The sequence below is a fragment of the Eumetopias jubatus genome, unplaced genomic scaffold (genome assembly GCF_037043125.1).
Source record: "Eumetopias jubatus isolate StellerSeaLion01/CBP00866 unplaced genomic scaffold, mEumJub1_p1.0 scaffold_14, whole genome shotgun sequence".
Lineage (NCBI taxonomy): Eukaryota > Metazoa > Chordata > Mammalia > Carnivora > Otariidae > Eumetopias > Eumetopias jubatus.
Genome location: NW_028274820.1, coordinates 23,751,076 through 23,777,582, shown reverse-complemented (window position 1 = coordinate 23,777,582; position 26,507 = coordinate 23,751,076). Strand labels below are relative to the sequence as shown.

General features: G+C 32.9%; 1 protein-coding gene across 3 annotated transcripts in view; it reads right to left on the bottom strand.

Moving 5' to 3' along the window:
• PTPN12 (protein tyrosine phosphatase non-receptor type 12) overlaps positions 1–26,507 on the bottom strand; it is an 87,680-nt gene that overhangs the window by 26,947 nt on the left and 34,226 nt on the right. For all 3 annotated transcript variants that reach the window (XM_028120483.2, XM_028120491.2, XM_088018341.1), the window contains exons 2-8: positions 22,161–22,269; positions 13,102–13,178; positions 11,381–11,476; positions 10,507–10,545; positions 8,359–8,430; positions 3,983–4,042; positions 2,618–2,760 (exon numbers count right to left, since the gene is read on the bottom strand). In XM_028120483.2, coding sequence (XP_027976284.1) covers positions 2,618–2,760; positions 3,983–4,042; positions 8,359–8,430; positions 10,507–10,545; positions 11,381–11,476; positions 13,102–13,178; positions 22,161–22,269 — 596 coding nt within the window. The remainder of the gene's footprint in view (positions 1–2,617; positions 2,761–3,982; positions 4,043–8,358; positions 8,431–10,506; positions 10,546–11,380; positions 11,477–13,101; positions 13,179–22,160; positions 22,270–26,507) is intronic.

Here is a 26,507-nt window from a genome sequence, read left to right as displayed (position 1 = left end):
ACAAAGACAAGTGATGCACTCTCATCTCCTAAAGAAATAATAGAACCTGGAGAATGTAAAGTAAAATTCTGCAGGGTTTTTTTATTTTAAAACATGACAAAAGTATGTTAGGGCAACTGATTCTCAACTAGAGGGAGATAGGAGACATGCACCTCAGGACTGAGATCACTCTGAGTAATTAAAGATATTACTGATATCTTTAATCTTTAATATACTGGTATCTACTGATACCAGAATAATTTTTAGGTAGAAAAAAAGTTGGGTAGCATTTTAATACATATTTCAAAACCTTTAGAAAGATCAGTAGTTTGTCAAACATGTCATCTAAGATTTCCTGATAAAATACATCTAAAGCAACTTAGTATGATTAAAGCTTGATTAAAAATGATTTTTTAATTTTTAATTTATTTAATCATTAAAAATAATTAAAAAGCTTAGTAATATTAACTTTTAACTGTTGATATATTTATCAATTCCTCACATCAAAACAGTTCTAGAATACTGCATTAGTTACTAGGGGCTAAATGACATATATTTAAATTTGATGGTTAAAAGTGTGACCTTACAAAGTCATACACAACCAGACTGATGAAAAAAATTTAAAAACACATCCAAGTATATGTAAGTATTACATAATGGTGAATTCTCCCATGAAAGGAGAAAGATTAGACCATTCAATAAATGATACAGTGAAAGTAAGCCTAACAAGAGCAAAAGCTGGATTCTTACCTTATACCTTAATCATAAAAAAAAATTCCAGATGGATTAGAAATATGTTTACCAAAAAACCTATAAAAGTGCTAAAAAGGTAGTTTATGTACTTCTGTTACAAAAGGACTTTCTAAGCATCTCAATGGACAGAAATCATAAATGGAGATTCACAACTCTGACTACATAACAACTTAAAATTTATGTGTGGCAAAAGACAGGCAGAATAAAAGCCATTTAAAAAACTATGCTACAACATGATTAAAAGTTAACCTCAATATATAAAGATATATGAAGAATTTATAACATAATTATTAAGAGATGAATGCCTGCTATGAAATAATTGGCAAAGTATACAAACAAGCAAGTCACAAAAGAATACAAACTACCAAGAAAAAAAAAAAGGTGGCCTGTCATTCAGGCATTAAATCAAACAAACAAGAAGATAACAGTATTTGGGAGAGTACGGGAAAACGGGCACCCCATAAACTGACTAATTATAATCAGCACTAGCTTTATGGATAACAAAATTTAAAATATGTGTTAAAAGCACGAAAAAGTTCATGTTCTTTCACTGAGGAATCCCATTTGCTTCTATCTATCCTAATGAAGTAATTACAGATGTGCTCAAAGATTTCACTTACAAAGACAGCCACTGGACATTTAAACTATTGTTTAAAATACATGAAAAAGGGGACGCCTGGGTGGCTCAGCTGGTTAAGCATTTGCCTTTGGCTCAGGTCATGATCTGAGCCAAATCAGATCATGCCCAGTGATTTGCCCAGTGGGGAGCCTGCTTCTCCCTCTGCCTGCAGCTCCCCCTGCTTGTGTGCTCTTGCTCTCTCTCTCTCTCTGACAAATAAATAAAATCTTTTAAAATAAATAAATAAATGTTTAAAAAAATGAAAATAGATGAAAAAGGATGGGGGAGGGGTAGTAAATGCCAAGGAATGGAAGTAAAATATAAAGTACAGGGTAGTCATAATTCATTGTAGAAAGAATAGTTATATGATTTAGAAAAATGTACACAATTATATTACGTGGGGAAACATTCTTTAAAAATATACACACACACTGAAGGACATATACTCCAGTTTTAACAATGAGCACCTCTCATGGAATTGCAAGTGATTTCCTTCCTTTTATGTATGTCACTACAGTTAAAATACTATTTTGGCTGTTTAAAAACATTAAATGGTTTATTTAATTTTTTAAAGGAAAACCTTCCTATGAAATTGGATTTATGAACTATATACATTGGGCAACACTGATAGAACAAAAAATGATTGTGACTAACTTCTGAAGAAGTCAAGTCAAAGCAATTACTATAATTAGATTTTTTCTTCTTAAACAGTCAACTAGTTAATTAAATGGTCCACTAACCACTGAATTAACTATAGAAAATATTTTTTAATTAACCAAGTTGTTAACTGATTCCCACATGTCCATCAGCAAGTCACCTTTCTGGCCCATAAATAAAAAGCAGCCTTTTCAACTCACTAATAAGCATTACAATCAGACCTACTGGATAAGAAAAACTATCTTTGGTGTTCTGTCTCCACTAAAAAAAAATCTCTGAACTATTTAACCAGTAAATTTTTGAGTCTGAGAAATTTCATTTACTCTTTATAACAAATGTGAATGTAGATACAAGTCACTTAGAGAAACTGATAGCAGTTTTATGAAATAAGTACTTTGTTTCTAGGTCTTTTAGAAGAATCCAACGTAAATTAAAAATTAAGAGAAGAAAAATTTCCTCAGGATTCAGATAGCTTTTACTATTTGGAAACCAATATAATGACCTCTCTTGGAAATTCCAAAAATTAGGTTTCAAAATACCAAACGTCACCCGTATTATAATGCCACGTATATTCCAAAGTATTTAAATATTTGGAAAATTCTTTTGTACCTGCAATGAATACAAATAGGCACATCTTCATGTTCTTGGTATTTCCTCATTAAGCTTATCATGTCCAGAATAGAATCAAATGATGTGGGAACATCATGGTCTGGCCAGTTCACATAATGAAACTGATATAGCCTACGAGATTCCTTCAAGAATAACAGTAATTCAACAGTTATAAAAAGACACTACAAATTTTAAAGCAAACATAAAAGCTGCACATCTCACTTTACTGTCATTTGTAAGATATTTATGTGGTATTTAACAATGCCTTATAAAAATAAATAACTACATTTATTGACTCTCATATACCAAGTATTGATATAAGGTCTTCACATAAAACAATTTATTTATTCTCCATGTGATGTTATGAGAAAGGTACTGTTAATACTATCCACGTTTTATAGGTAAGTAAATTAAGACAGAAAGAGTAAATAACTTGCCTAATGTTTCACAGCAAGTGACAAATGTGGATCTGAACCCACACACCTGCAGAGCATGTACTTTTAACCCTTACACTATGCATATTCTTTAATTAATCCACAGTAAGTGGATGAGCAATATATCATAAGCACTGTGTTCAAATCCATTAGTAATTAGAAGACTAATAGAATGTTTAAACTGAAAAAGAAAATCAGAAACAAAACTTGTCCAACCCCAATCCATTTCCTTATTTTAGATCAGTGGTTCTCAAAGTATGGAGTGCTGGAACCATGTCTACTTGTAAACAGGAAGGTAGGAGGTATAAGTATATTTACAAATGTAATAGTTGAGGAAGAATGATGCACTTTATGGACATGCTTAATTGTTCATAATGGTTTAAAAAATTAAAATAACAAAAATACAGAGATCGAGGAAGAAACCAATAAATGGCATTCTCTAATGTCCATCAGATTTTCTTTGATTTCTTCCTAGAAAATTATCATTTTATATAGATCTGAAACACTAAAGTCAAAGGCCTCAAGTAAAAATAATATATATCTAAATGAAGACTTAGCTTTGACGGTGGTTTGTTTCGATAAAGTTGTAAGCTAGCAAAACTGGGTAATAATTTTGTAAACAATGCTATAATCTGCTTACTGTAATATAGGAAAAACATTTGCAGCAAAGAACCAAATATTCCAAATATAGTAAATTTAACTTAGGAAAATTGTTTTAAGTTAAAATTTATATTACTTTATCTTATTTTATAAGCTTAAGGCTGAAAATACTAAATAACCAGAGTTACACTCTGATTTTCTTCTTTATTATTTTAATAAGGGAAATCATTAACAAACTTCCTTAACTATGTAAGATAAAATGGCATATAATTTATATATCCTCTCTTTAAAAACTATCCTCAGAAACTGTCTCTAAATGGAAAATACTTACATTTTGAAATTCAAGTAAGAGTGTCCTAATGAAGTAGTCTGTTCTTGCTTGTTCAGCTTCCTAAAATAAAGGAAAACACTTGTGAGTCAGTAAGAACATCGAAACAAAAACATAAACACACCAAAACAAACAATAACTTTGTATTTAAAGTCCACAATATAAAATTAACCATTAAAATTCCAGGTATACCTGGTAATTACAAAAACGACCATTCTAGGGCACCTGGGTGGCTCAGTCAGTTAAGCGTCAGACTTGATTTTGGCTCAGGTCATGATCTCAAGTCGTGAGATCAAGACCCACAACAGGCTCTGCGCTGGGTGTGGAGCCTGCTTAAGATTCTCTCCCTCTATCCACCCCTCCCACCGCACACTCTCTCTCCAAAACAAATAAAAAAACATTCTAAAAGTCACCAAGTTGTTTATTTAAGTTTTACTTACACTTAAAAAACAAAAACAAAAACTCAGAGAAGTGTCTGTTAACCAATTACTTAACCAGGAGTCTATCATCCAATAAAATATTTGCAAAGTTACAACCATCCCCATAATTATATAACAAAAATAATACAAAATGTACATTGTTCAGTACCCACTACCATCTTCAACTATTTTATCTTTCCCTAAAGCCTGATTTTCCCTATCTAACACTCACCTCTCAGTTAACTGGATGTAGACTTGGGAAGGAAGAAGATGCACTCATAAAATTCCAAATTACTATTTTGATTGATGACAACATAACTGTTACTTTACAAGTCTCTCAGTATCATTTGTCAAAGTATTAGAATGAAGCTACTATATCAGTTTGTCCCTTAGGAAACTATTCTTTCTGCTTTTGTAACCACAGATAATCTAGGGCGGTGACTGTCAAGAACAACAGGATATGCTGTTTTTTAATAAAAAAGAATATTCAATGTTATTCTTGCTTTAATTTTTTAAATCACAGCAGTCATTTTGAACTTTTCAAATAACATTAATGGGAAAGTTTATGTTATTTTCAAGAAAAAAAAAGGAGTATGGATGAAAACACTGGTCCAAGACTTAATTTTTTTAATTTGATTTTATTATTTTTAAGTAATCTCTACACCCAATGTGGGGCCTGAACTTACAACCCTGAGATCAAAAGTCACATGCTCCATTGACTGAGCCAGCCAGAAGCCCCTACACTTAACTCTTCCTTACTAAGAAAGGCTAGATAGTAAATATTTTGGCATTGTGGGCCATAAAGTCTTTGTCTACTCAACTTTGCTGTTGTGATAGGCAAATATGTAAATTAATGGGCATGGTTGTATTCTAGTAAATATTTACAAAACAGGCAGCGGGTTAGACTGACCTGGGCATAGTGTGCCAAGACCTGGTCTAAGTGGTTACATGCAGCAACATATGACTAAGTTCCTCCTGGGTAGTCCTCCCTTTCCCAACAATACTTTACCCTCTTTCTCATCCCCAAACCAAGAGAACTTCTGATACTGTCTTTTCTCAGTCTCAAAAACCGAATGCCAAGTAGTCAAGTCACTTACTATGGCTATTTTCACCAACTTGCTTTCTAATTATAAACTTAATTTTTTTAAAGATTTATTTATTTGCGAGAGAGAAAGAGAGAGGGAATGTGCAAGCAGGGGGAGAGGAGAGAGAGAATTCCAAACAGACTCCCCACTGAGTGTGGAGCCGAACTCAGGGCTTGATCCCACAACCCTGAGATCATGACCCGAGCCGAAATGAACAGTCAGACATTTAACCGACTGAGCCATCCAGGTGCCCCTATAAACTTGATTTCTGTTTACATCAGTGATAAGAAATCCTGAGTTGTCAGAAATAACCACAAGACATACAAATTACTTTCCTATTGAAATCTTGAAAGAATTTTGCTTCTTTAGCATGGATCAATCCCAATATTGACAAGTCAAACCAGCTACTGCTAATCAAATCAAATCTCTTACAGGGACTTTTAAAATTATCTTTTAGTTCAATTTTAAAAATCACCCAAAAAGTGAAATCATGTTTTTCCAAATGATAATCTATTTCTTTCTTTCTTCCATTATTTTAAATGTTTACTAATCTTGAACCCCAACTCTTCAAAAATTTCAACTCATTTAGTTGTTGAAGTTAAGCACTATTTGTTTTCACTTGAATTGTAACATTTAGTACAGATATCTTATTATATTTAAACTTACAAATGTTCAACACAACTATACTGCACAGAAAATAGGTTTCCTGAACTGTCCAGTGACTTAATATTGTAGAATACTTTATGGATTGCTGAGGAGGGAGGTGTTCCCTCATAGAAATACACAAAGTGGTATGTACTGGTTTTTAATCCATTCCAAATAACATGAAACACAGTAGGATTTTAAAAATTTATATTTAACCCACGAACAGTTAATTCTAACCAGGACTTTGGAATATTGGCTGCTTATTAAATCCAGGCAATTCAACTATGAGATATAGTTAACATTACAAAAATCACATTGCATTTATAAAGGAGACTGTGTAAACACCTTGAGTCCTTTTCTACATCAACTTAGAAAGCAATAAACTTTGTGTATGCATCAGAGGAATTTAAAAGCCATTAAGTAAGTCATAAAATTATGGACTTCTTTAACTCACCAGCGACAAATGAAATCACAGAAATTATATTTTACTTAACCACAGAAAACAAGGTTAGAAACAAGTCATTGTGCGATGGAGAATGTGATGGTTAATTTCATGTGTCAATTTGCCTGGGCCATGGGAGTTCCCAGATGTTTAGTCAAACATTATTCTTCATGTTCCTGTGAATGTGTTTTTGGGTAAGATTAACATTTAAATCAGTGGAATTTTGAGTAGAGCAGATTGCCTCTATAGTGGGAGTGGCCCTCTTCCAATCAGTTAGAACAAAAAGACCAGTCTTGCCCAAATGAGAGAATTCTCCAATATACTACTTTCATTAGGAACACTGGCTCTTTCTGGTTCTACAGCAGACTGTCTTTAAACTGGAAGTGAGTATCAGCCCTTCTGGGTCTCTAGCATGCCTGCCTTTAGACTAGAACTGCTACCCTAATAAGCTCTCCTAGTTTCCAGGTTGCTGGTCTTCAGACTGGAACTAAACTGTCAATTTCCCTGGGTCTCCAGCTTGGTTGACCACCCTGCAGACTTTGGACTTGCCAGCCTCCATTATCCTATGAGCCAATTCCCTATAATCTTTTTCTCTTTATATATGCGTATCTTACTGGTTCTGTTTCTCTGGAAAACCTTAACTAATAAAGGGAAGTTACTTAATTTTCATCTATGTTCAGTCATAATCTTGAGTTTGAGTAAATAAGACAACATATTTCTTTCAGGTGATTAAGAAAGATGCCAATGGGGGCACCTGGGTGGCTCAGTTATTAAGCATCTGCCTTGGGCTCAGATCATGATCCCAGGGTCCTGGGCTCAAGCCCTGCATCGGGCTCCCTGCTCAGCAGGAAGCCTGCTTCTCCCTCTCCCACTCCCCCTGCTTGTGTTCCTTCTCTTGCTGTGTCTCTGTCAAATAAATAAATAAAAACTAAAAAAAAAAAAAAAAAAAAGATGCCATTGGGTGTAACAAAAGCAAATTGTTGGTTCTATTCTAAAGCTCACTTATGTTTTATTTCTCTTTTTGACTTTTCCTTCACTGTTTTTGTTTTTTAATTCATTTTCTCAGATTTGGCTGCGTTAGTTTTAGAACTTGAATTTAACTCATTTCTAGAGCTTATTAAATAGGTATATATTTTAAGTTTCATAATAAATTATATGCCATATAGGATCAAGCAGTTCTCAAAACGATCTTTGTATATAATTACAAAACTTCTGGATAGCATAACAAACATAATGAAAGATTAACAAGATACACTATACTTCAGCCAACAAGGATCTTTTCCCATTTCAGTTTGAAACTACTACTTTATGCCAATTACCTTGAGATTAAGAGTCATATCCTCCACTGACTGAGCCAGCCAGGCATCCCAACTTTAATACCAATTTCCAAATAGATCACCCAAACATTATTTTTTTGAAGATTTATTTGAGAGAGAGAGAGAGAGAGCAAGGGGAGGGGCAAAAGGAGAGGGAGATAGAGAATCCTCAAGCAGACTCCCTGCCAAGCACTGAGCTTGACGTGGGGCTTAATCCCAGGATCCTGAGATCATGACCTGGGCCAAAATCAAGAGTCGGCCACCCAACTGACTGAGCCACTCAGGGGCCCCAAAAAACAAACATTATTATTAATAATATATTTATTATAATTAAGTATACATGGAAATATTGAATGCTTGGCTTATATAAAACTGGGTTCATACCATATTATAAATTATTCATCAGTCTAGCATCCCAATTTTCTGAATAATATATATATATGTATATATATATATATAACTAAGTACTTACACAAGAAATTTTAAATGGTGCAAATGTTATAGGTTCTTCTCCATACAAAGGCCAATAGCGTTCACATTTTTTCTGTTGTCCAAAAAAAAAAAAGTCAGTAAGTAATCCATATGGTAGTTTTTCCTGAACTTTTACAAATATTCTGTGCCCTTGTACTCAGCTTGTTGCTCTTCCCAGAAGACAGAAAAACTGACATCAGTAGGCAAAGTGTTAGAAGAACTTACACTTATCCAACTGTTCTTAAAGGTAAGCTACTATTTGTTCTCCAAGATTACTCAAAGGAACTTTATTAATATAAGTGTCTAAGCAGTTCATTGCTATCTGCTTGGTCAACAGAGTAGATTCCAAAGATCCTCCTCTAGAAAAGAAACACTGCTTTAAAAAAACAAAGTGCCTGGCACAAGGAAGTCTGTTTAGTATAAAGGGTTGCCAGGCAAGTTTTAATGTTTGTAAAATGACAATCTCTATAATATCTAGCTGAATTCCCAGGTATAAAATCTGTGGGATAGTAGAAAGAACACTCTACTTGCTATAAGAAGAATTTTCCAGGTTGTAACTAAGTAAGGAATATATTGGTATTTATATTCCAGGTATAAACTAATAAACAATTGACACCAAAAACTATGTGCTAAACATCATACATGTATAATCTATAATCATCACATTCATTTCATAGATAAGGAAACTAAAGCTCAGAGGGTATAGTTCCCTGCACCATAGTCAAAATGCTAGTAAAGTGTAGGTTTATTTGATTTCATTATCTATGTTCTTTCCATTAGGTCAAAATCAGTCAAGCTTATCAAATAAATTCATAGGTCCTAACTCACTGACAATTTACTACTAACAAAACACTATGAATCACAAAATCTTTAGCTTCAAAAATTCTGTACTCAGTATGACCTTTTTCCATCAAGTATTATTACTGAAATACAAGTGGCAAACATTAACAGAATGAAAGGAGGAATAAATCCTAAACCTTAACAGTAACTTAAACAGTAGGAGAGTGAAATTTAAATTTTCTAATACAAACAATAATACTGGTATTGAAGTATATCCTGTCAATTCTTAAACAGATAACCTAATTACTTAATTTATTGGTTTGTGTATTTTCTAATCTTAGGCTATTAATTTTCTATCCAATATTACTTAATACTTCCACTACTGGTAAAGGATTTAATAGGGAGGAATGACAAAAATTATTAGTTAAAATACACCAATACATTGGTTTCCCAATGATTTATGTAGTACAATGTCTCACATAACTAAAAGATACACTATCTTGCTTTATGCAATATATCCTTTACCGAAAAAAATTTAACAAGAAGTTTTTTACTACTTTTTTGCCAGAGGGGAGGGTAGGTGAGGAGATGGGTGAAACAGATTTATAAAAATTTTACTTTAACTAATGTACCACGTTAGTATAAGGAAAATTCAAATCACCACATAATTTGTTTCTAAGTCTGATGTGTCACATTTATAGAAGACCACACTTAAGTTTTATTTAATAACCTATTTTCTGTAAACGTATTAGCACCACCAACATTAAAGACTTAGTTGGTCTTAAAAAGAAAAAAAAAAAGACTTAGTTGGTCTTGATGCTGCAGGAGATCACATGGTTTTAAAACTAATTTTACTTGCACAGAGTATAAAAATACCAATGTTAAAAATTTCAGATTAAGGAATTTCGTTCTCTTTGCTTTTGAAGATAGTTATGAACAAACAAAAAATTGTAGTGGTATTCTCAGACAGAAAAATCACAATATTCCAGCTATAAACTGATATAATTAATCAAAATTACTTTACTGAATTTTCATTTGTTCAATTTATTCCTCTCTACTACAGTCCATAAATAGTGTTCTACCTTCAACACCACTGAACTTCGAAAGGCTAAGTAATAATACAGTATCTATTATTTTAAGTGTATCATAAAACATACTTATGAAATGTAAAAAAAAAGTTTATGTGCTTTTTAGGGATTATGATGTTCCTTTTATCAAATAAAACCAGTAACAGAACACAAAAAAGAAGTATCTACCTTACCTACTTAGGCTCAGAATATAATAAAGAACCAGGAACCATATATCCCTAAAAATGAAGTGATAAAAAGGATCCTCCATAATTACTTTAAGTGTTAATAGGTATACATACCCTTCCCATCTCAAATTCTCGACAGGCCATCACAATGATCTAAAAAGAAATGGGAGATGGGATGAGATGAAGACTATATCAGCTAAACACAATTTTACCTTTTAAATAAAATATGAATTCAAGAATTACTTTTTACTCTGAGTAAAATTATACCTGGCCTGTCAAAAAAAGCAATTTTAATATTAAAAGTAGGAGTTAAAGAAATGATAAAAATCACACCTTACACACCTTACAATCAAAGGATAACTATATAGCAACAAATTAAATTGGCTTCAATTAACATAATGTATTTAATTTGAATTAAATTTTATGATCCTTATAGATTGGCCTCTGACTTTTGAAATTACATTAAAATATCACTTTTAGGATATTTACCATTTACCCAAAATATTTTAAATATATTTAATAAAATTATCTGAAGGTTGAATGCATTTAATACTGTCTTTAAACAAAAAGGTTATTGGATTTGCTTCTTCTTCCCAACATTTTATAATGTTTGCTATATGTCAAACATATAGCAAAGCTGAAATAATCTTACAGTAAACACTGTATAGCTACCATCTATATTCTAACATTAACACTTCACTCCTCTATCATATAGCTATCCCTCTATCCATCTTACTTGGTAGGTATCTTCTTAGTTAACTGAGGAAAAGATTTAAAGTATTATCACACACTCTTCTTAAAATATTTCCACTAATTTGTGAGACTCGAATGAGACATCCTAGACTTCAGTTTCGGTCTTTTCAGTAAACATGTTATAATTAACATATCATTACGGCTAAAAAGTCTTCTCATTCCTTATTCAGCAAAACATCCTATGTCATTACATGTAATACTTCTCAAAATAGATTATGAAAAGTAAATTACTTACTACAACATTGTACTCCCATATCATCCTCCAAAAATCTATTACTGTATTTGCTAAAGGTCCTTGGGTTGCCACATATGCTTTTGGCCCATAAACACCCTAAAATGGTTAAAAGGAAATTTCATATTTATTACAATTACTAAAAATATTTCCTTACCTAAATTTTATGGTTTCAAATTTTATTAGCAATACTCCTCTTTTCACCTGAAGTATTTCCAAACAATAACCTATTTTTGTGTATTTATTAGACATGGCACACAGAATTGATAAATAAACTGCCTTATGCTAATTTACAAATTACTATTTACCTGGCTTTAAAAAAAAAGCCCCAATACCTAGTCAACAAAGCTAACTAGAAAGAAACATAGAAAGCATGTTTTGATTCTAAAAACAATAGTAAAACTACCTGATAGTTCTTTCTTAGCTACATTCTTCCACAGTTACCTTCAATTATTTATTCAACTTAAAAGATTTATTGGGTGCCTACTATATACATATCTAATAAGAAACCTGGGAATATACCAAATAAGACAACAGACTAAAATACTAAACTAGCACATAATTGAATCACACAATAAATCAATGTTACTAAGTAGAATTAAAAACTGGAGTTTTTTTTGGTTTTTAAAGATTTTATATTTAAGTAATCTTTAACCCAATGTGGGGCTCAAACTTACAACCCTGAGATCAAGAGTTGCATGCTCCACCAACTGAGCCAGCTGGGTGCCCCGCAAAACTAGTACTTTTAACAAATGTCCTTATAAAAGAATATCAACACTGACAACATCTGAAACAGGAAACCACCTACATATTAGTTTTTGTTTAACTTCTTAGTTTCGGGTTTTGCCATAATTTTAATAAAATTCTTTTGGGGAAAAAAGTTTTTATTTGAAACCATGACTGTTTAATGTTGACATGGGTAATATTAATTTTACCATGTAACTCATACCACCTTAATATTTTTGTCAACAAAGTATTTTTTAAAAAATCTATAAATACCATATATAAAAGAACAGAAATTATACTGTCATTCAAGAACAGAACAACTAATGGAACAAAGTAGTCTTTTATTTAATCAAGTAGCAGTTTGAATCTGTCTATTGATAACTACTATGCAAGAACTTGACTGCTTTCGATGTAAGAGTATCCAAAAATGGTTATCTACATAAAGGCTATACTTAATCTTGTATTCACTTGGGTTGCCACTCGAAACACAGTGAAAATTTTCGAAAGGTTTTAATCTAAACTTATATTCTATAATTTTAAATCAGTATTACCCAGTAATTCCAGCCCTGATAATTTATCCTAAGAAATTATTCAAAAGAATAACAATGTTCACTGCAATACTACCATCAAGAAAATTGGAAACAACCTATAGAGTTCAACAACAAGGAATAACCATGTATATACATTTGTGTATACAAACCCAAAGGGACAATGGAGATGATTTAACAATTAGTATACTGTTTATAAGCCTTCAATGTAAAAAAAGAAAAAATAGAAAGCAATCTCAACTATGATGATACTAAGCAAAACTCTTTATCTTTATGAATAAGGTTAGAAGGACACCACACAAAGAGTGTGTCAGGGCTATGATTTTCTTTTTGTTTTTTGTTTTGTTTTTGCTATTGGTATATTTAGGCAATTTAAAAATTTTTAATAAAACTAGTATGTAGGAAGACATTAAGTAGGGCAGAGAAACATCATTTGAAGTTAATACATACCTTAATAAAATTTGCATTGATATAGTCTGAATCTTGAGAAGGAGTCTTTAAAGTCAACTTAACTCGGCTATGATCAACTGTAAGAAAAAAAAAGGATTTCATAAATTATGTCCTGCTGGTAGACATGTGTTCTAATAAGCCATATACCTCAAAAATATTTTCTTTAAAAAATAATTTCTAACATCATATTTATAGAAAATAAGTCTATAAAAACAAAAATCTGATGATGTAAAGCTGTGTTTTAAAGCTGTAATCAGAATAATCTCAGGAACTCTTTTAAAAAACAAATTCCTGGGCATCATCCCAGATTTGCTAGACAAGAGCCCAGGGGGAAGCCTCTGCAGTTTTTTTACAAACATGAGGTAGCGGACACTAACCACTAATGTACAAGCTCATTTGCCAAACCTCTTATTAGGAAATGCAGCTTTCATATTTCACAAGAAATTATAAAAATTAAGTAAATTATGACACATGAAGTATGATGCATAAAAAGTGCTAAATACTGCACTTAGTAATAATATTTATTATTAGGTAATGGCCAAATTAAGGTAAAAAAACAATCTTTACAAAAAAGTTCAAAAATATAAATTTCATTAGTTTTATAAAATTGCAATTTTATTCTGTCAAATATAGGTAATATGTATACGATTTTTAAAAATCAGATTTTAAAGAAAGGCTTTTTTTTTTTTTCTTAAGCAGGCTCCATGCAAGTATGGAGCCCAGTGCAGGCTTGAACTCATGACTCCAAGACCAAGACCTAAGCTGAGATCGAGTCAGACACTTAACCAACTGAGCCACCCAGGTGCCCCTTAAAGAAAGGTATAAAATGAAAAATAATCTTCCCCTGTCCTTGAAGTCCAGGTCTCTCTTTCCCAACAAAGACACTACACTAAGGTTCTTTTTTCCTTCCAGAAGTAATTTTTATGCATATACCTACATACCTCGAAAACTGCAAATGCAATCATCTCATATTGTTATCTCACTTTTCAGTTAATCCTATATCCTAGAATTCTTCCCAGAGCTAAAATAATACAGGTCTATTTTATTCACATGTTACATAAAATCCATTATATGGATGTTTCATCATTTATTTAACCAGCTACAGTACTGATGGACCATTTTTTTCCTATTAAAAACACTACCACACTGAACACTGCCGTACATGTATCTGCTTTCACTGCTAGCAGTGGTATAACATAAGTTCCTAAAAGAAGAAATGCTACCTGCCTTCTAAAAGGTGTATACTAACTTACACGGTACAAATGCTATTTGTAAGAGTGACTGGGTATTATACTTTTTAACAGGTGACATTCTAAAAAGTAAAAAAAAAATCACACTTGTATTTCTTGAACTATGCAAGTGGTTGCACATTTTTCATAGTTAACTGATTATTGAGATTTCTTTTACCATATACTGCTTCTTTATGTCCTTTGCACATTTTTACCAATGTCTACGTTTTCCTACCGATTTATATGAAAAAAAGAAAAATGAGTCTTTAGTCATAGGTAGTGCAAATAGTTTTGTTCCAGTTTGTGTTGATTCTTAAAAATTTTTTTCTCTTTCCAGGATTCCACATTACATGTAGTTACTATTTCTCCTTAGTTTGTTCCAGTCTACCAAAGTTGCTTTGACTCATTTTTTTTTTCTTATGATTGGAATGAGGTTTATGCATTTTTGGCAAGAACATCAAGAGAATGATGATGTGTCCTTCTCAGTGAGAAGACACACCAAGGGGCTTATGATGTCAATTCCATATTATTTGTGATATTAACCTTGAATACTTGGTTAATATGGTGTCACCTGGTTGTCTCCCACTGTAAAGTTACTATCTTTCCATTTGTAGTAATAAATATTTGGGGGAAGATACTTTGAGCCTATGAAATCCTAAGGCAAGTAGGATTGCCTAATATTCACAAGTATCCAGATTAGAAAGAACCATAGCATGTAATATGCAAGATGCCATTATCATTATTATGGTCCTTTCCAATCCAGGGACGATGAATATTAAAGGCAATTAAAGTTAGAAAAAAACAAATACAGAAATGGTAACAGGCATGAATAAAACTTTTTAGGAAACCCTTAAAAGTCAACTAATGAATAACTGATTTGTCAATGACTCAAATTTTATACATTAGTACTAGGGCCCAGTTCTGATTTTATTAATTTTTGGTGAAATATTTGAAAATTTGTAGGAAGAGATACAGAAGAAAGACATACTAGCCTCCAATTAAAATCATGTTATCTCTTTTCTGTGTTTCCAGAAAAGAGAATGTTTACATGTTTACCAATGCTCTGTTTCTTATCTGACTTGATCTTCTGGTAAATGGGAATATTCAGTAGTTAGGATAATGACAGTTAAGTAACTACACAAAGCTTCCCCTCACCATGTTTGCCAGTAATGAGGAGTCCCAATTAATTACCTTTACTCATGTGGCATATCAGCCTCCAGTTAAAGTATCTCAAACGTAGGACTTTGTACAATAGTTGGTTTACCACTGGATCCTCACCTCAGTAAATGTTTCTGGGGATTGTGAACCCAAATGAGAACAGTGGCTCCCAAATGATAGTCAATACAGGTACCAGGCTGTTACATCCAAGCTGGTAATTTTTTAAAAATATTCTGTGATGGAAAATTTTATGCATACACAAAAAAAACATAATGAATCCCCATATATCCATTACCCTGTTTTAATAATTTCAACATTTTTAAGTTTTTATTTAAATTCCAGTTAATTAACATACAGTGTGATATTAAATAATTTCAACATTTTGCCAATCTTATTTCATCTATCTCTAATCATACAACACCTGGGGGCTGGAAAAAGCAAATTAAAATACAAGACTTCTGAGTACCGTATTCTGTAGTAAGTTTGATTCAGTAACTTCAAGATGGGGCAGAAAAATGGCTTATTTTAAACTCTAAAGCACAAGCAAATTTTGTAGTCATTGCTTTATGCTAAATAATCACAGTATATTACTGATAATTTTAAAAACCAACTTTAGGTTGCTTATATGAATGTAACACATCATCACATGTATTTTCAATTTTTCATTGGTGCTCCTATTAAGCATAAACGTGTATAACTTAAAGAATACTAAAGAAATTAAAACAATCATTCCTCTCCATGATTTGGTGATTGCCTCTATAATCGCCCAAGAACCCAACTCCAAACAGATAAAACCAAGAGTGGCCACATAGGAGGCTCTCTACACAACAACGTTTTTTTCCCCCAAACAAACATCAACAACCTATGGCAACAAAAAAAATATTTAAATGCTGTCACCTCTGAAGAAACCAAAACTTCCTATTGATTTAAATCCTAGGTCTCAGGGAAAAACAAGAATCTTCATAATTAAATTACAATATGTGTATTACACTGATCCATCACTTTTTTTTTTTTAAGATTTTATTTATTTATTTGACAGGGACAGAGACAGCGAGAGAAGGAACATAAGCAGGGGGAGTGGGAGAGGGAGAAGCAGGCTTCCTGCCGAGCAAGGTGCCAAATGCGGGACTCAATCCCAGGACCCCGGGATCATGACCCGAGCTGAAGGCAGATGCCCAACCATCTGAGCCACCCAGGCGCCCTGATCCATCACTTCTAAAGGCTAGCCAGCTTGATTTTAGTCCTCTTAGCAGACAAAGCACAGATCATTCTTGATACAAGAGCATCTAGATATTTCTTAATTCTGGAACTGGCCTCAGTATTCTAGTATAAAATGAATCAAATCTCCAAGATAGCTCTAGAAAAACCCATATAATCTTTGAACGATGATGAAACTACTTTTAATGGATCAAAAGCAAAATGTCTGCTCTTGCCACTTCAACATTGTATTAGTGGTTCTAACTAGTAGAACAAGGCAAAAGAGGCATTCAGATCAGAAAGGAAGTAGTAAAACTGTCATTTTTTTGCAGATAAAATGACTCAGTATGTAAAAAATCCTAAAGGATCCATAAAAAACTACTAAACGAATAAATGAGTTCAGGAAGGTCACTAGATTAAAAAAAATCAATACAAAAATATAAATTGTATTTCTATGTGCTAGTAATAAAGAATTTGAGAATACAATAATTTCATTCAGGGGCGCCTGGGTGGCTCAATCAGTTAAGCGTCTGCCTTCGACTCAGGTCATGATCTCAGGGTCCTGGGATCAAGCCCTGCATCAGACTCCCTGCTCAGCAGGGAGCCTGCTTCTCCTTCTCCCTCTGCCTCTCTCCCAGCTGTGCATGCTTGCTCTCTCTCACAATAAATAAAATCTTAAAAAAATTTTTTCATTCAGATAATTAAAAAAAAATAAATACAAGACTTGTACACTAAAAACCAAGTAACACTACTGAGAGAAATTAAAGATCTAAATAAATGAAGAGAGACAATTCATGTTCATAGACTGGAAGAATCAATATGGTCTAAGATGGCAATTCTCCCCAAACTGATCCATAGATTCAATGCAATGCTTACAAAATCCATTAAGGTTTTTTTGCAGATATTGACAAATTGATCCTATAATTTATATGTAAATGCAAAGGAACCAAAAGAACCAAATAAATTTTAAAAAATAAGAACACAGTTGAAGGCCTTAACACTTCTTGCTTTTAAAACTTACTACAAAGCTATCATAATGAAGACAGTATGATAGTGGCTTAAGAATACAACAGTGTAGTAGAATTAAGGGTCCAGGAAAAAAAAACCTTACATTTATGGTCCAATGATTTCCAACAGGGGTAACCAAGGCAATTCAATGGAGAAAGGACAGTCTTTTCAACAAATGGTATTAGAACAATCCTACATACACGATTATTTCAGACAATTAACTGAAAATGAATTATAGACCTAAATATAAAAGCTAAAGCTACAATTCTTCCAGAAGAAAAATAAGAAAACAGAAAATCTTTGTGATCTTGAATTAGGCAGAGTTCATGGACAGAATATCAAAAGCATGATCCATAAAACTGATAAATTGGACTCCATCAAAATTAAAAGTTTGCACACTTTAAAAGACACCTTAAGAAAATAAAAATACAAGCCATAAACTGGGAGGAAAAAATTTGCAAACCATCTATGTAAAGAAGGACTTGTATCTAGGACAGCTAAAGAACTTTAACAACTCAACAGAATTATTATTTTTTTAAAAGATTTTATTTATTTGAGAGACAGAGACAGAGACAGAGAACACAAGCAGGGAGGAGAAGGAGAAGCAGGCTCCCTGCCAAGCAGGGAGCCCAATGCAGGGCTAAACGCTTAACCGACTGAGCCACCCAGGCACCCCACAACTCAATAGAATTAAAAAAAAAAAAATCTAATGGAAGTACAAAGAATTTGAAGAGACTTTTCACCAAAGAAGATATACAAGTGGCTAAAAGAACATGAAAAGATGCTCAACATCATTAGTCATTAGGGAAATGCACATTAGAACCACAAAGAGATACCTCTAAACACCCATTAGAATAACTATACTCAAAAAAGACTGACAGTAAAAAGGAATGTGGAGAAACTGGAGCCCCCATATATTGGTGGTGGGAAAGTAAAATGGTACAAAGCTACTTTAACAAACAGTTTATCGGTTTCTTAAAAAGTTAAACATAAGCTACCATAGAACCAGAGATTCCATTCCTGGGTTATCTACCCAAGAGAAAGAGAGCCATATGTCCACATAAAGATTTGTATGGAAATGTTCATAGTAGCATTATTCATAATGTTCATCAACTGGTGAATGGATAAACAAAATGTGATATAACCATACAATGCAATATTACTGAACAATAAAAAGGAATGAACTACTGATAGATGCTACAACATGGATGAACCTCAAAAACATGCTTCATGAAAAAATCCAGACATAAAAGACTACATATTGTATACTTACATTTACATGAAATTTCCAGAATAGGAAAATCTAGAGACAGAAAGCATTAGTAGTTGCCTGGGGCTAAGGACTGCAAACTGGCATAAACGATCATTTGAGGGTTGATAGAAATGCTCTAAAACTGTATTGTATCAATGGTTGCACAACTCTATATAAATTTACTAAAACTGTATTGTATCAATGGTTGCACAACTCTATATAAATTTACTAAAAATTATTGAATTGTATATTTAAATTATACCTGGTATGTAAATTATACCTCAATAAAGCTGTTTAAAAAAACACTGTGTCTGGAAGCACTGGACATGCTAAACATGCAAAGGAAATTGACAACTTATTTTTATGACAGTAAGTAAATACACATCTCTAAGTCCAATTGCTTTTGATATAATTTTCCAAATTAAAATGACCAGAAATTCATTGGAAACTGACTTATCAAACCTTAAATAACTTAAAAGGAAAAAAGACACTGCCAGTCTGACTATAGCACAATGATTAAGAGCTCAGGATCTAGGGCAAGGCTTCTCAACCTGAGCACTGACATTTTGGCCTTGTGTTAATTCTTTGTTTGTGGGGAGGCTGTAGCCTCTGTATTATAGGATGCAGTAGCATCCTTAGCCTCCACCCACTAGATGCCAGTAGCAGCCTGCCATTCCATATCCCAGTTGTGACAACCAAAATGTCTCCAGACACTGCTAACTGTCTCTTATAGGGGCAAAATCACCAGGTTGAGAACTAGTGCTCTGGACAAAAATCACCTGAGTTTAAATTTTAATCGATTCTATTAGCTGTGTGACAAGCTATTTAATTTCTGTCTCAGTTTCCCATCTGCAAAGTGGCATATACTAGTACCTACCACAAAGTTTTGTTGTACTGATTATGGCAAATAATCCATTTACTACAGAAATTGACAAACAACACAAATTAAGGTTTTTATTTATTAGAGGGCCAATTTTATAGCACACCACTTAACGTCTCCCTCTATCTCTATTTAAAATTGTAAAGCTTACCCCCCCTTCTAGTCTCAGCTGTCTCTATGTGCCTCATGCCCACTGTATTATCCTCAATGCCACTAACCACCATCTGAGAGACCATATATGTTATTTGTATTTACTGTCTATTCCCCCTTCACTAGAATATAAACTCCATAAAGGTAGGGATTTTTGACAGTCTGTTTGCTGCTGCATCTCCAGCATACAGTATTTGCTCAAAGCTTTTTGTAAAATGAATGAATAAAACGCAACATATGAAAATAGAAAGCTGGAGCTGTTTAAGATTCATTTCCCCAGATGATAGAAAAAGAAATTAGAGAAATTATCTTTAAAAGTATATGCATTAATTCCAGAGTACATTAAGAGTATGTTGAGATTATCTTGCTTAATAAAAACTGTCCAGAAACCCACACCACCCACCATTCTAAGCGGGATTGGTAAGAAAGTGGAGTGTATTTTCCAAAAGCTGAATGTTTAGTTATGATGTGCTAGGTATAATTCTAAACTTTTTAACATGCACTAACCCATCTAATGCTCAAAATAATCATAAAGAATATTATTATTTTAATCTCCATTTTATAGATGAGGAAAAAAGGCACAGAAAGGATGAGTTTAAAGTCATATAAATAGCAGGTGGTAGAGCTAGGATTTGAACTTCCAGAGCCAAAACTCTTCACCATTATCCTATGTACACTTGACACTTAGTAATTCTGCTAATACTGGACACCCACTGATCCCACAGCTGAGAATACAGTTGAACAACAACAAGAAAAAGCTGAAGGATTAAATTTATGCAGAGAAGACAGTGCGAAAGAGAGGGACAAGGCAATCTGAAAGAAGGATTTCATGGAAGAAGAAAATTTCAGAAATGAGACTAGGTCAATGGCATCAAAATAGTTAACAGATAGGATTAAGCACTGAAAAAAGACTACTAAATCTGGCACAGATAAAGTCACTGGAAACTTTATCAAAGACATTTTAGAGAGAACAACCTTTAAAAATTAATGAGATTTGTCAATTATATCTCAACTTAAGGCTGGGGAAAACAACAAATGAGAGTTGAGGGAATGGTGCCACGGAATGTAGCTATTTCAAGACAGTTGAAGGAAAAGAAAAAGACTATTTTTTTTAAAAAAGATTTTATTTATTTATTTGAGAGTGAGAGAATGAGAGAGATCACATAAGAGGGGTTAGGGTCAGAAAGAGAAGCAGACTCCCCGCCGAGCAGGGAGCCCGATGCGGGACACGATCCAGGGACTCCAGGATCATGACCTGAACCGAAGGCAGTCGCTTAACCAACTGAGCCACCCAGGCGCCCAAAGAAAAAGACTATTAGCAGCTTTAAGAGATAGCATGTACAATGTAAAGATTTTGTATAAAATAGGAACACACTGGGGCGCCTGGGTGGCTCAGTTGTTAAGCGTCTGCCTTCGGCTCAGGTCGTGATCCCAGGGTCCTGGGATCGAGCCCCGCATCAGGCTCCCTGCTCTGTGGGAAGCCTGCTTCTCCCTCTCCCACTCCCCCTGCTTGTGTTCCTGCTCTCGCTGTCTCTCTGTCAAATAAATAAATAAAATCTTAAATAAATAAATAAATAAATAAATAAAATAGGAACACATTTAAGTATACATGCTTTTAGAGTTAAAGGTATTTTGCCAAAACCATGCTTTTTAAGAATATATTATTATAATATAATGCTGTCAGTCTAAGGTATACTCTTCAGAGACACATACTGAGCCTACTGAGAAAGCAGATATGCAGGCATGAATCACCTTATGGTTCATGTTTTCATGCATAATTAATCAATTAAGGTTCTAATCATTGTGAATAGATAAGAGCTAGTATTTTTAGCATTTTATAAAATTTATTCCATTATATTTACTGAATTATCTATTTTATTTTATTTTAACAAAATACCTTCTTTGAACAGGGAGTGCACAACAGACATTCTTACTTGGATTTTTTTGGATTTAAAAGTAAGTATCAGAGTAATTGTGATGCTTAAAGAAAAAAGTAAAAAACAAAAAGTACTTTCAGAAGGAAAAACAAGAAGCACAATTACAAATTATCTTATAGAGTACTGTAAAGGGAAGTTAATTACTAACTCCTTTACAATCAAATGCATTAGGAAGAATAAAACTAGTTTAGGCTACAAGCCGCTAATTAACATTTTCTAATCGTTCTATGAGGGCATTTCAAACTTACATGGCAGTATGTCCTTATATCTGTTCTTTTTAACATTTTCTTCTTTTTCTCCAGTGGCTGTGGGATAAATCTTTTCTGTTCTATATTTGGTAGACAATCTTCTTAATCGCTTAAAATATAAACAAAAAAATTCAAGTTTATAAAAACAATATTTTCAAAATTTTAATGATTTATAAATAGCTCTGTATTGAATTTTGCTAACCCCAATTCCTTACAGCTCATTTTCCTGGTTTTCTAAGCTCACAGTATCTCCCTATCCCTTAATAATTAACCCCAAGGATAAATTTTTTTAACCATAAGTGCAAACATAAGATTAATTTTCCAAATAGCATTGAAAGGGGACACTAAAATAAAAGTAAGCAATTTTATTTAAAGAAATCATTAATAAGTTGAGTCAGAATATTTAACTCAGTCCTTAACTTATTCAACATTTTGTGTTTAACTATGGGTCCCTAAAACCAAGTAAATCATGCCTAAAAGATTATGTACAAGTTTCTTTATTCCTTCTCTCAATAAACCTTGGGCACCCATGATGTGCCAGGCTCCTTCCAAGGCATAAGCTAATAATTACTTATAAGACACTGCAAAACAAAGTTCTTTCATATTGAATTGGAAATGTCCAACAAAGACCAATTCTGCTTATTCACTGCATTACAGAAGTGGTTTGTGAGTTAGTGACAAATTCTTACCACATATGGCAGTAGGGATGTTCTTTGGGCTGGAATATTTCTGCGTGTCAGTAATACACTTCCTGCTTTCAGAAGCACTGAAAGTCAGCATTGTGAATTGTTTAAATTCACTAGTCAACTACATTGCTGAAATTTAATTTCAAAGAAGCCTACTTTCTTCCAAGCTTAAAGACATATTGAAGGCATTCTGGTTTTACTATTCAACAAATTATTGAATACAAATGAAATGAACAAAAAGTCTGGTAACATTTAACTTTTTCACCATTTTACTTTTGCTACTTGTGATGCTGAGGTTTAAGCAACAAAACATTTTTTTTTAAATCACAGAACTTATTTAAGATTCTTAACATATTCTTGTTATGATATACTTCAACACACAGCATTTGAAATAATCTTGTAAGTAGACAATTTAACATAGAATAGTGAATCTTTTGTTTTCTTTGAAAAACTACTAAACTTTATAATGACAGTATTAGAAACCTAAAACAGGAATACACACTTTTTTCAGTAAGATGAAAAGACTTATTAGAATCTTGTTCTGCCTTGTCACAATGCCAAAATTAAATTACCCACATTTATGATGCTATTTTCTATGGTAATAAGGTTCTCAAAAGTAGGTTAGGAGAAAAAATTGTATTTAAAAGTAAATGGGATGTTGGTGAGGATGTGAGAAAACCGAAACTTCAATACAATGCTGGTAGAAGAGAACACTGACACAAGCCCTAAGGAGGGTAATTTGGCAATTACAAATACACATAACCCCTTAACCCAGCAAGTGTACTTCTAAAAATTTGTCCTCTAAATGGCACATGTGAAATGACATATTATGCACAAAGTTATTTATTGCAGCATTGTTTAAAACAGCAAAGAACTGCAAATAAAAGTCTATTAATAGAGGACTGGCTAAATTTGTTTCATTCATACAATTAAATATGATATAATTGAAAACAAATAAGGAAGCTCTTTATACCAGGATATGGAAATGCCTCAAAATACATATTAAGTGTAAAAAGCAGGGAACACAACAGTGTATGTAATACACTACCGATGGTGTTAAGAATAAAAATATATTTGCATTTTCTTGTACATGTGCATAAAATATCTCTGGGAGAGAAACTGAACAAGGTTGTTGTTATTGGTGGAGAAGAGAAATGAATAGCTATAGGAAATGGATGGGAAAGAAACATTACTATATATTATTTCATACTTATTAGAGATTATCTAAATGTATTGCCTATTCAAAAAATTAAATGCTAAAGGGGCACCTGGCTGTCTTAGTTGGAGGAATGCAGCTCTTGATCTCAGGGTCATGAGTCTGAGCCCCACGTTGGTTGTAGAGATTACTTAAATAAATAAAAACTTAAAAAAAAAGATTTTAGAAAATTAAATGCTAAAAAAATTAAAGGGAATAGAAAAGATTGCTCATGATTTTCTTAATCCATGTTAACAAAGACCCTCCCAGTCATACACATGTACATCTTACATATTTAATTAGAATCTCTGTATTTTTTTGCTCAAAGATTTTAATTTTCAGTTATTTATAGTATCTTAAATGCGTTACAAAATACTGTATGTGACTGAATTACAGAAGGTTATCAATCTAAACACTTGGAGAAACACAGGGGGAAAAGGAATTAGGTAACAATCACTGAAAAAAATGTATGTAACTACAAAGAAAAGGGAAGAGGGGATGAATTTAATTATAAAATGTTAATGCAGTTCTGGAATACCTGCAATCACTCCAATCATTTCTTTTTTTACATGACAAATTATGCTACTGAGAAATGGGCAAAATAAAGTTCTTATGTGAAATGACTGCATTTTTCATATAATAAAACATAAGAACACTTTTGTGTACAAATAAACATCTCATTTGAGTTTGAATTTTTATATATCCAGTTTTCTTAAAGCCCAGCACAGCATGGTATACTTTCTACTTCAAGCTTCCAATGTTCTATTAAAATAAGTCTACATAAGTAGTGTACTTAAAGTTTCATACCCATTGGCAATACTCATCTCTGGTGTAGTATAAATAAAACAAAGGTGGTCCATTAAACATGAAAACTTAGTACATAAAAAAAAAACCTGACATCAAAAAATTCTACCTACATGTTTTAAAAAAATACCAAGTAAGGTCATATTTCCTAACAAAATAAAACAGGGTCAGCTTTACAGTTAGTTGCTTGAATTAAAATTCTGGATCTGCCACTTTCTAGCTGTATGACAATGAATATATTTAACCTGTCTCATCTTCTGTAATATGAGGGTAATACCCACACTCAGTAAACAAGCCTCCAAATCTTACCCATGTTTTAAGTCCTAGGTCCTTCAAAGTTTCTTATCCCTCTCATGCAAAAACAATCTTTCCCTTCTGAATTCTTTTTAGATTTTATATGCACTCTTAAAACACCATTTACTTCTCTTTATGATAAATACATAAAGAGTATATATCTTATTTCCCCGGCTAAACTGTAAGCTCTGTGAGTACAAGATTAGGATCAGATTATTATTTGTAATGTTCTGTACCCCAGAACATATTAAATGCTTGTATGTTAAATACATTAATCTTAGAGTAAGATTTGAATGCTGGCCTAAGCAAAAGATTTTATTCTTTTAATACATTGAAATTTATGTCCAAATAGTGCTTGAAGTAGAGGTAGCACCAAAGCTCATTTAACTATATGAAATGGCAGTATCTACACATGTAATTTCATTTTAACTTCCGGGCCACCAATTCCATTGTCTCTAGGTGAAATTAATTGAGAAACATTGTAAAATACTAAGGAATCTTATTCATAAATATACTGCATGTGACAGTGTGTGAAAATAGCATTGAACTAAAACACCAATAAAATAATTCATTTATTGGGGCACCTGGGTGGCTCAGTCGTTAAACGTCTGCCTTCAGCTTCGGTCATGATCTCAGGGTCCTAGGATCGAGCCCACACTGGGCTCCCTGCTTGGCGGGGGGAGCCCAGTGTGGGCTCCCACTCCCCCCGCTTATATTCCCTCTCTGGCTTTGTCTCTCTCTTCAAATAAATAAATAAAATCTTTAAAAAAATAATTCATTTATTAAGTTTAATATAATTATTTAATATAATCCTAATCAAGAAAGTACTCTGAATCATTTACTATCCTAACTGGGCAAATTGTAGCTAAATGATATATTTACATAAGCTTATAGATACCATACCCTGTATCATATATGGATTTTTTTTAACTATGCAAACAAAACAAAAACTTTAAGAAAGATTTGCAACTGTCTACCTTTAAACATCTTGAAAAAGTCACAAATTATTTTAAATAATTTCTTATCTCAGAGTTACTGTCCTAAAAGGTAAATCTGATCATTTTTAGTCCCTCCCTTAAAAATCCTCTCGTGGGTCCATCACCCCCAAGTTAAACTACCAATTCCTGTTAATTATAACATTTTGAATGCTGTCTGTCCAATTTCCTAGCTTCTTTTTGTAACATTCTCTTACTTAAGAATTTGATGCTTCAGCCACACCACCACCACAAGGAACCCTCCGGCCCCTCAACATCACAGTTTGACAATTTTTACCCCTGCTGGTGAGTTAACAGTAGGACTCTGGGTAAAGTGTTATTTCCTTTGTTTTGTGTGTGTGTGTTTTTTTTAAGATTTTATTTATTTGACAGA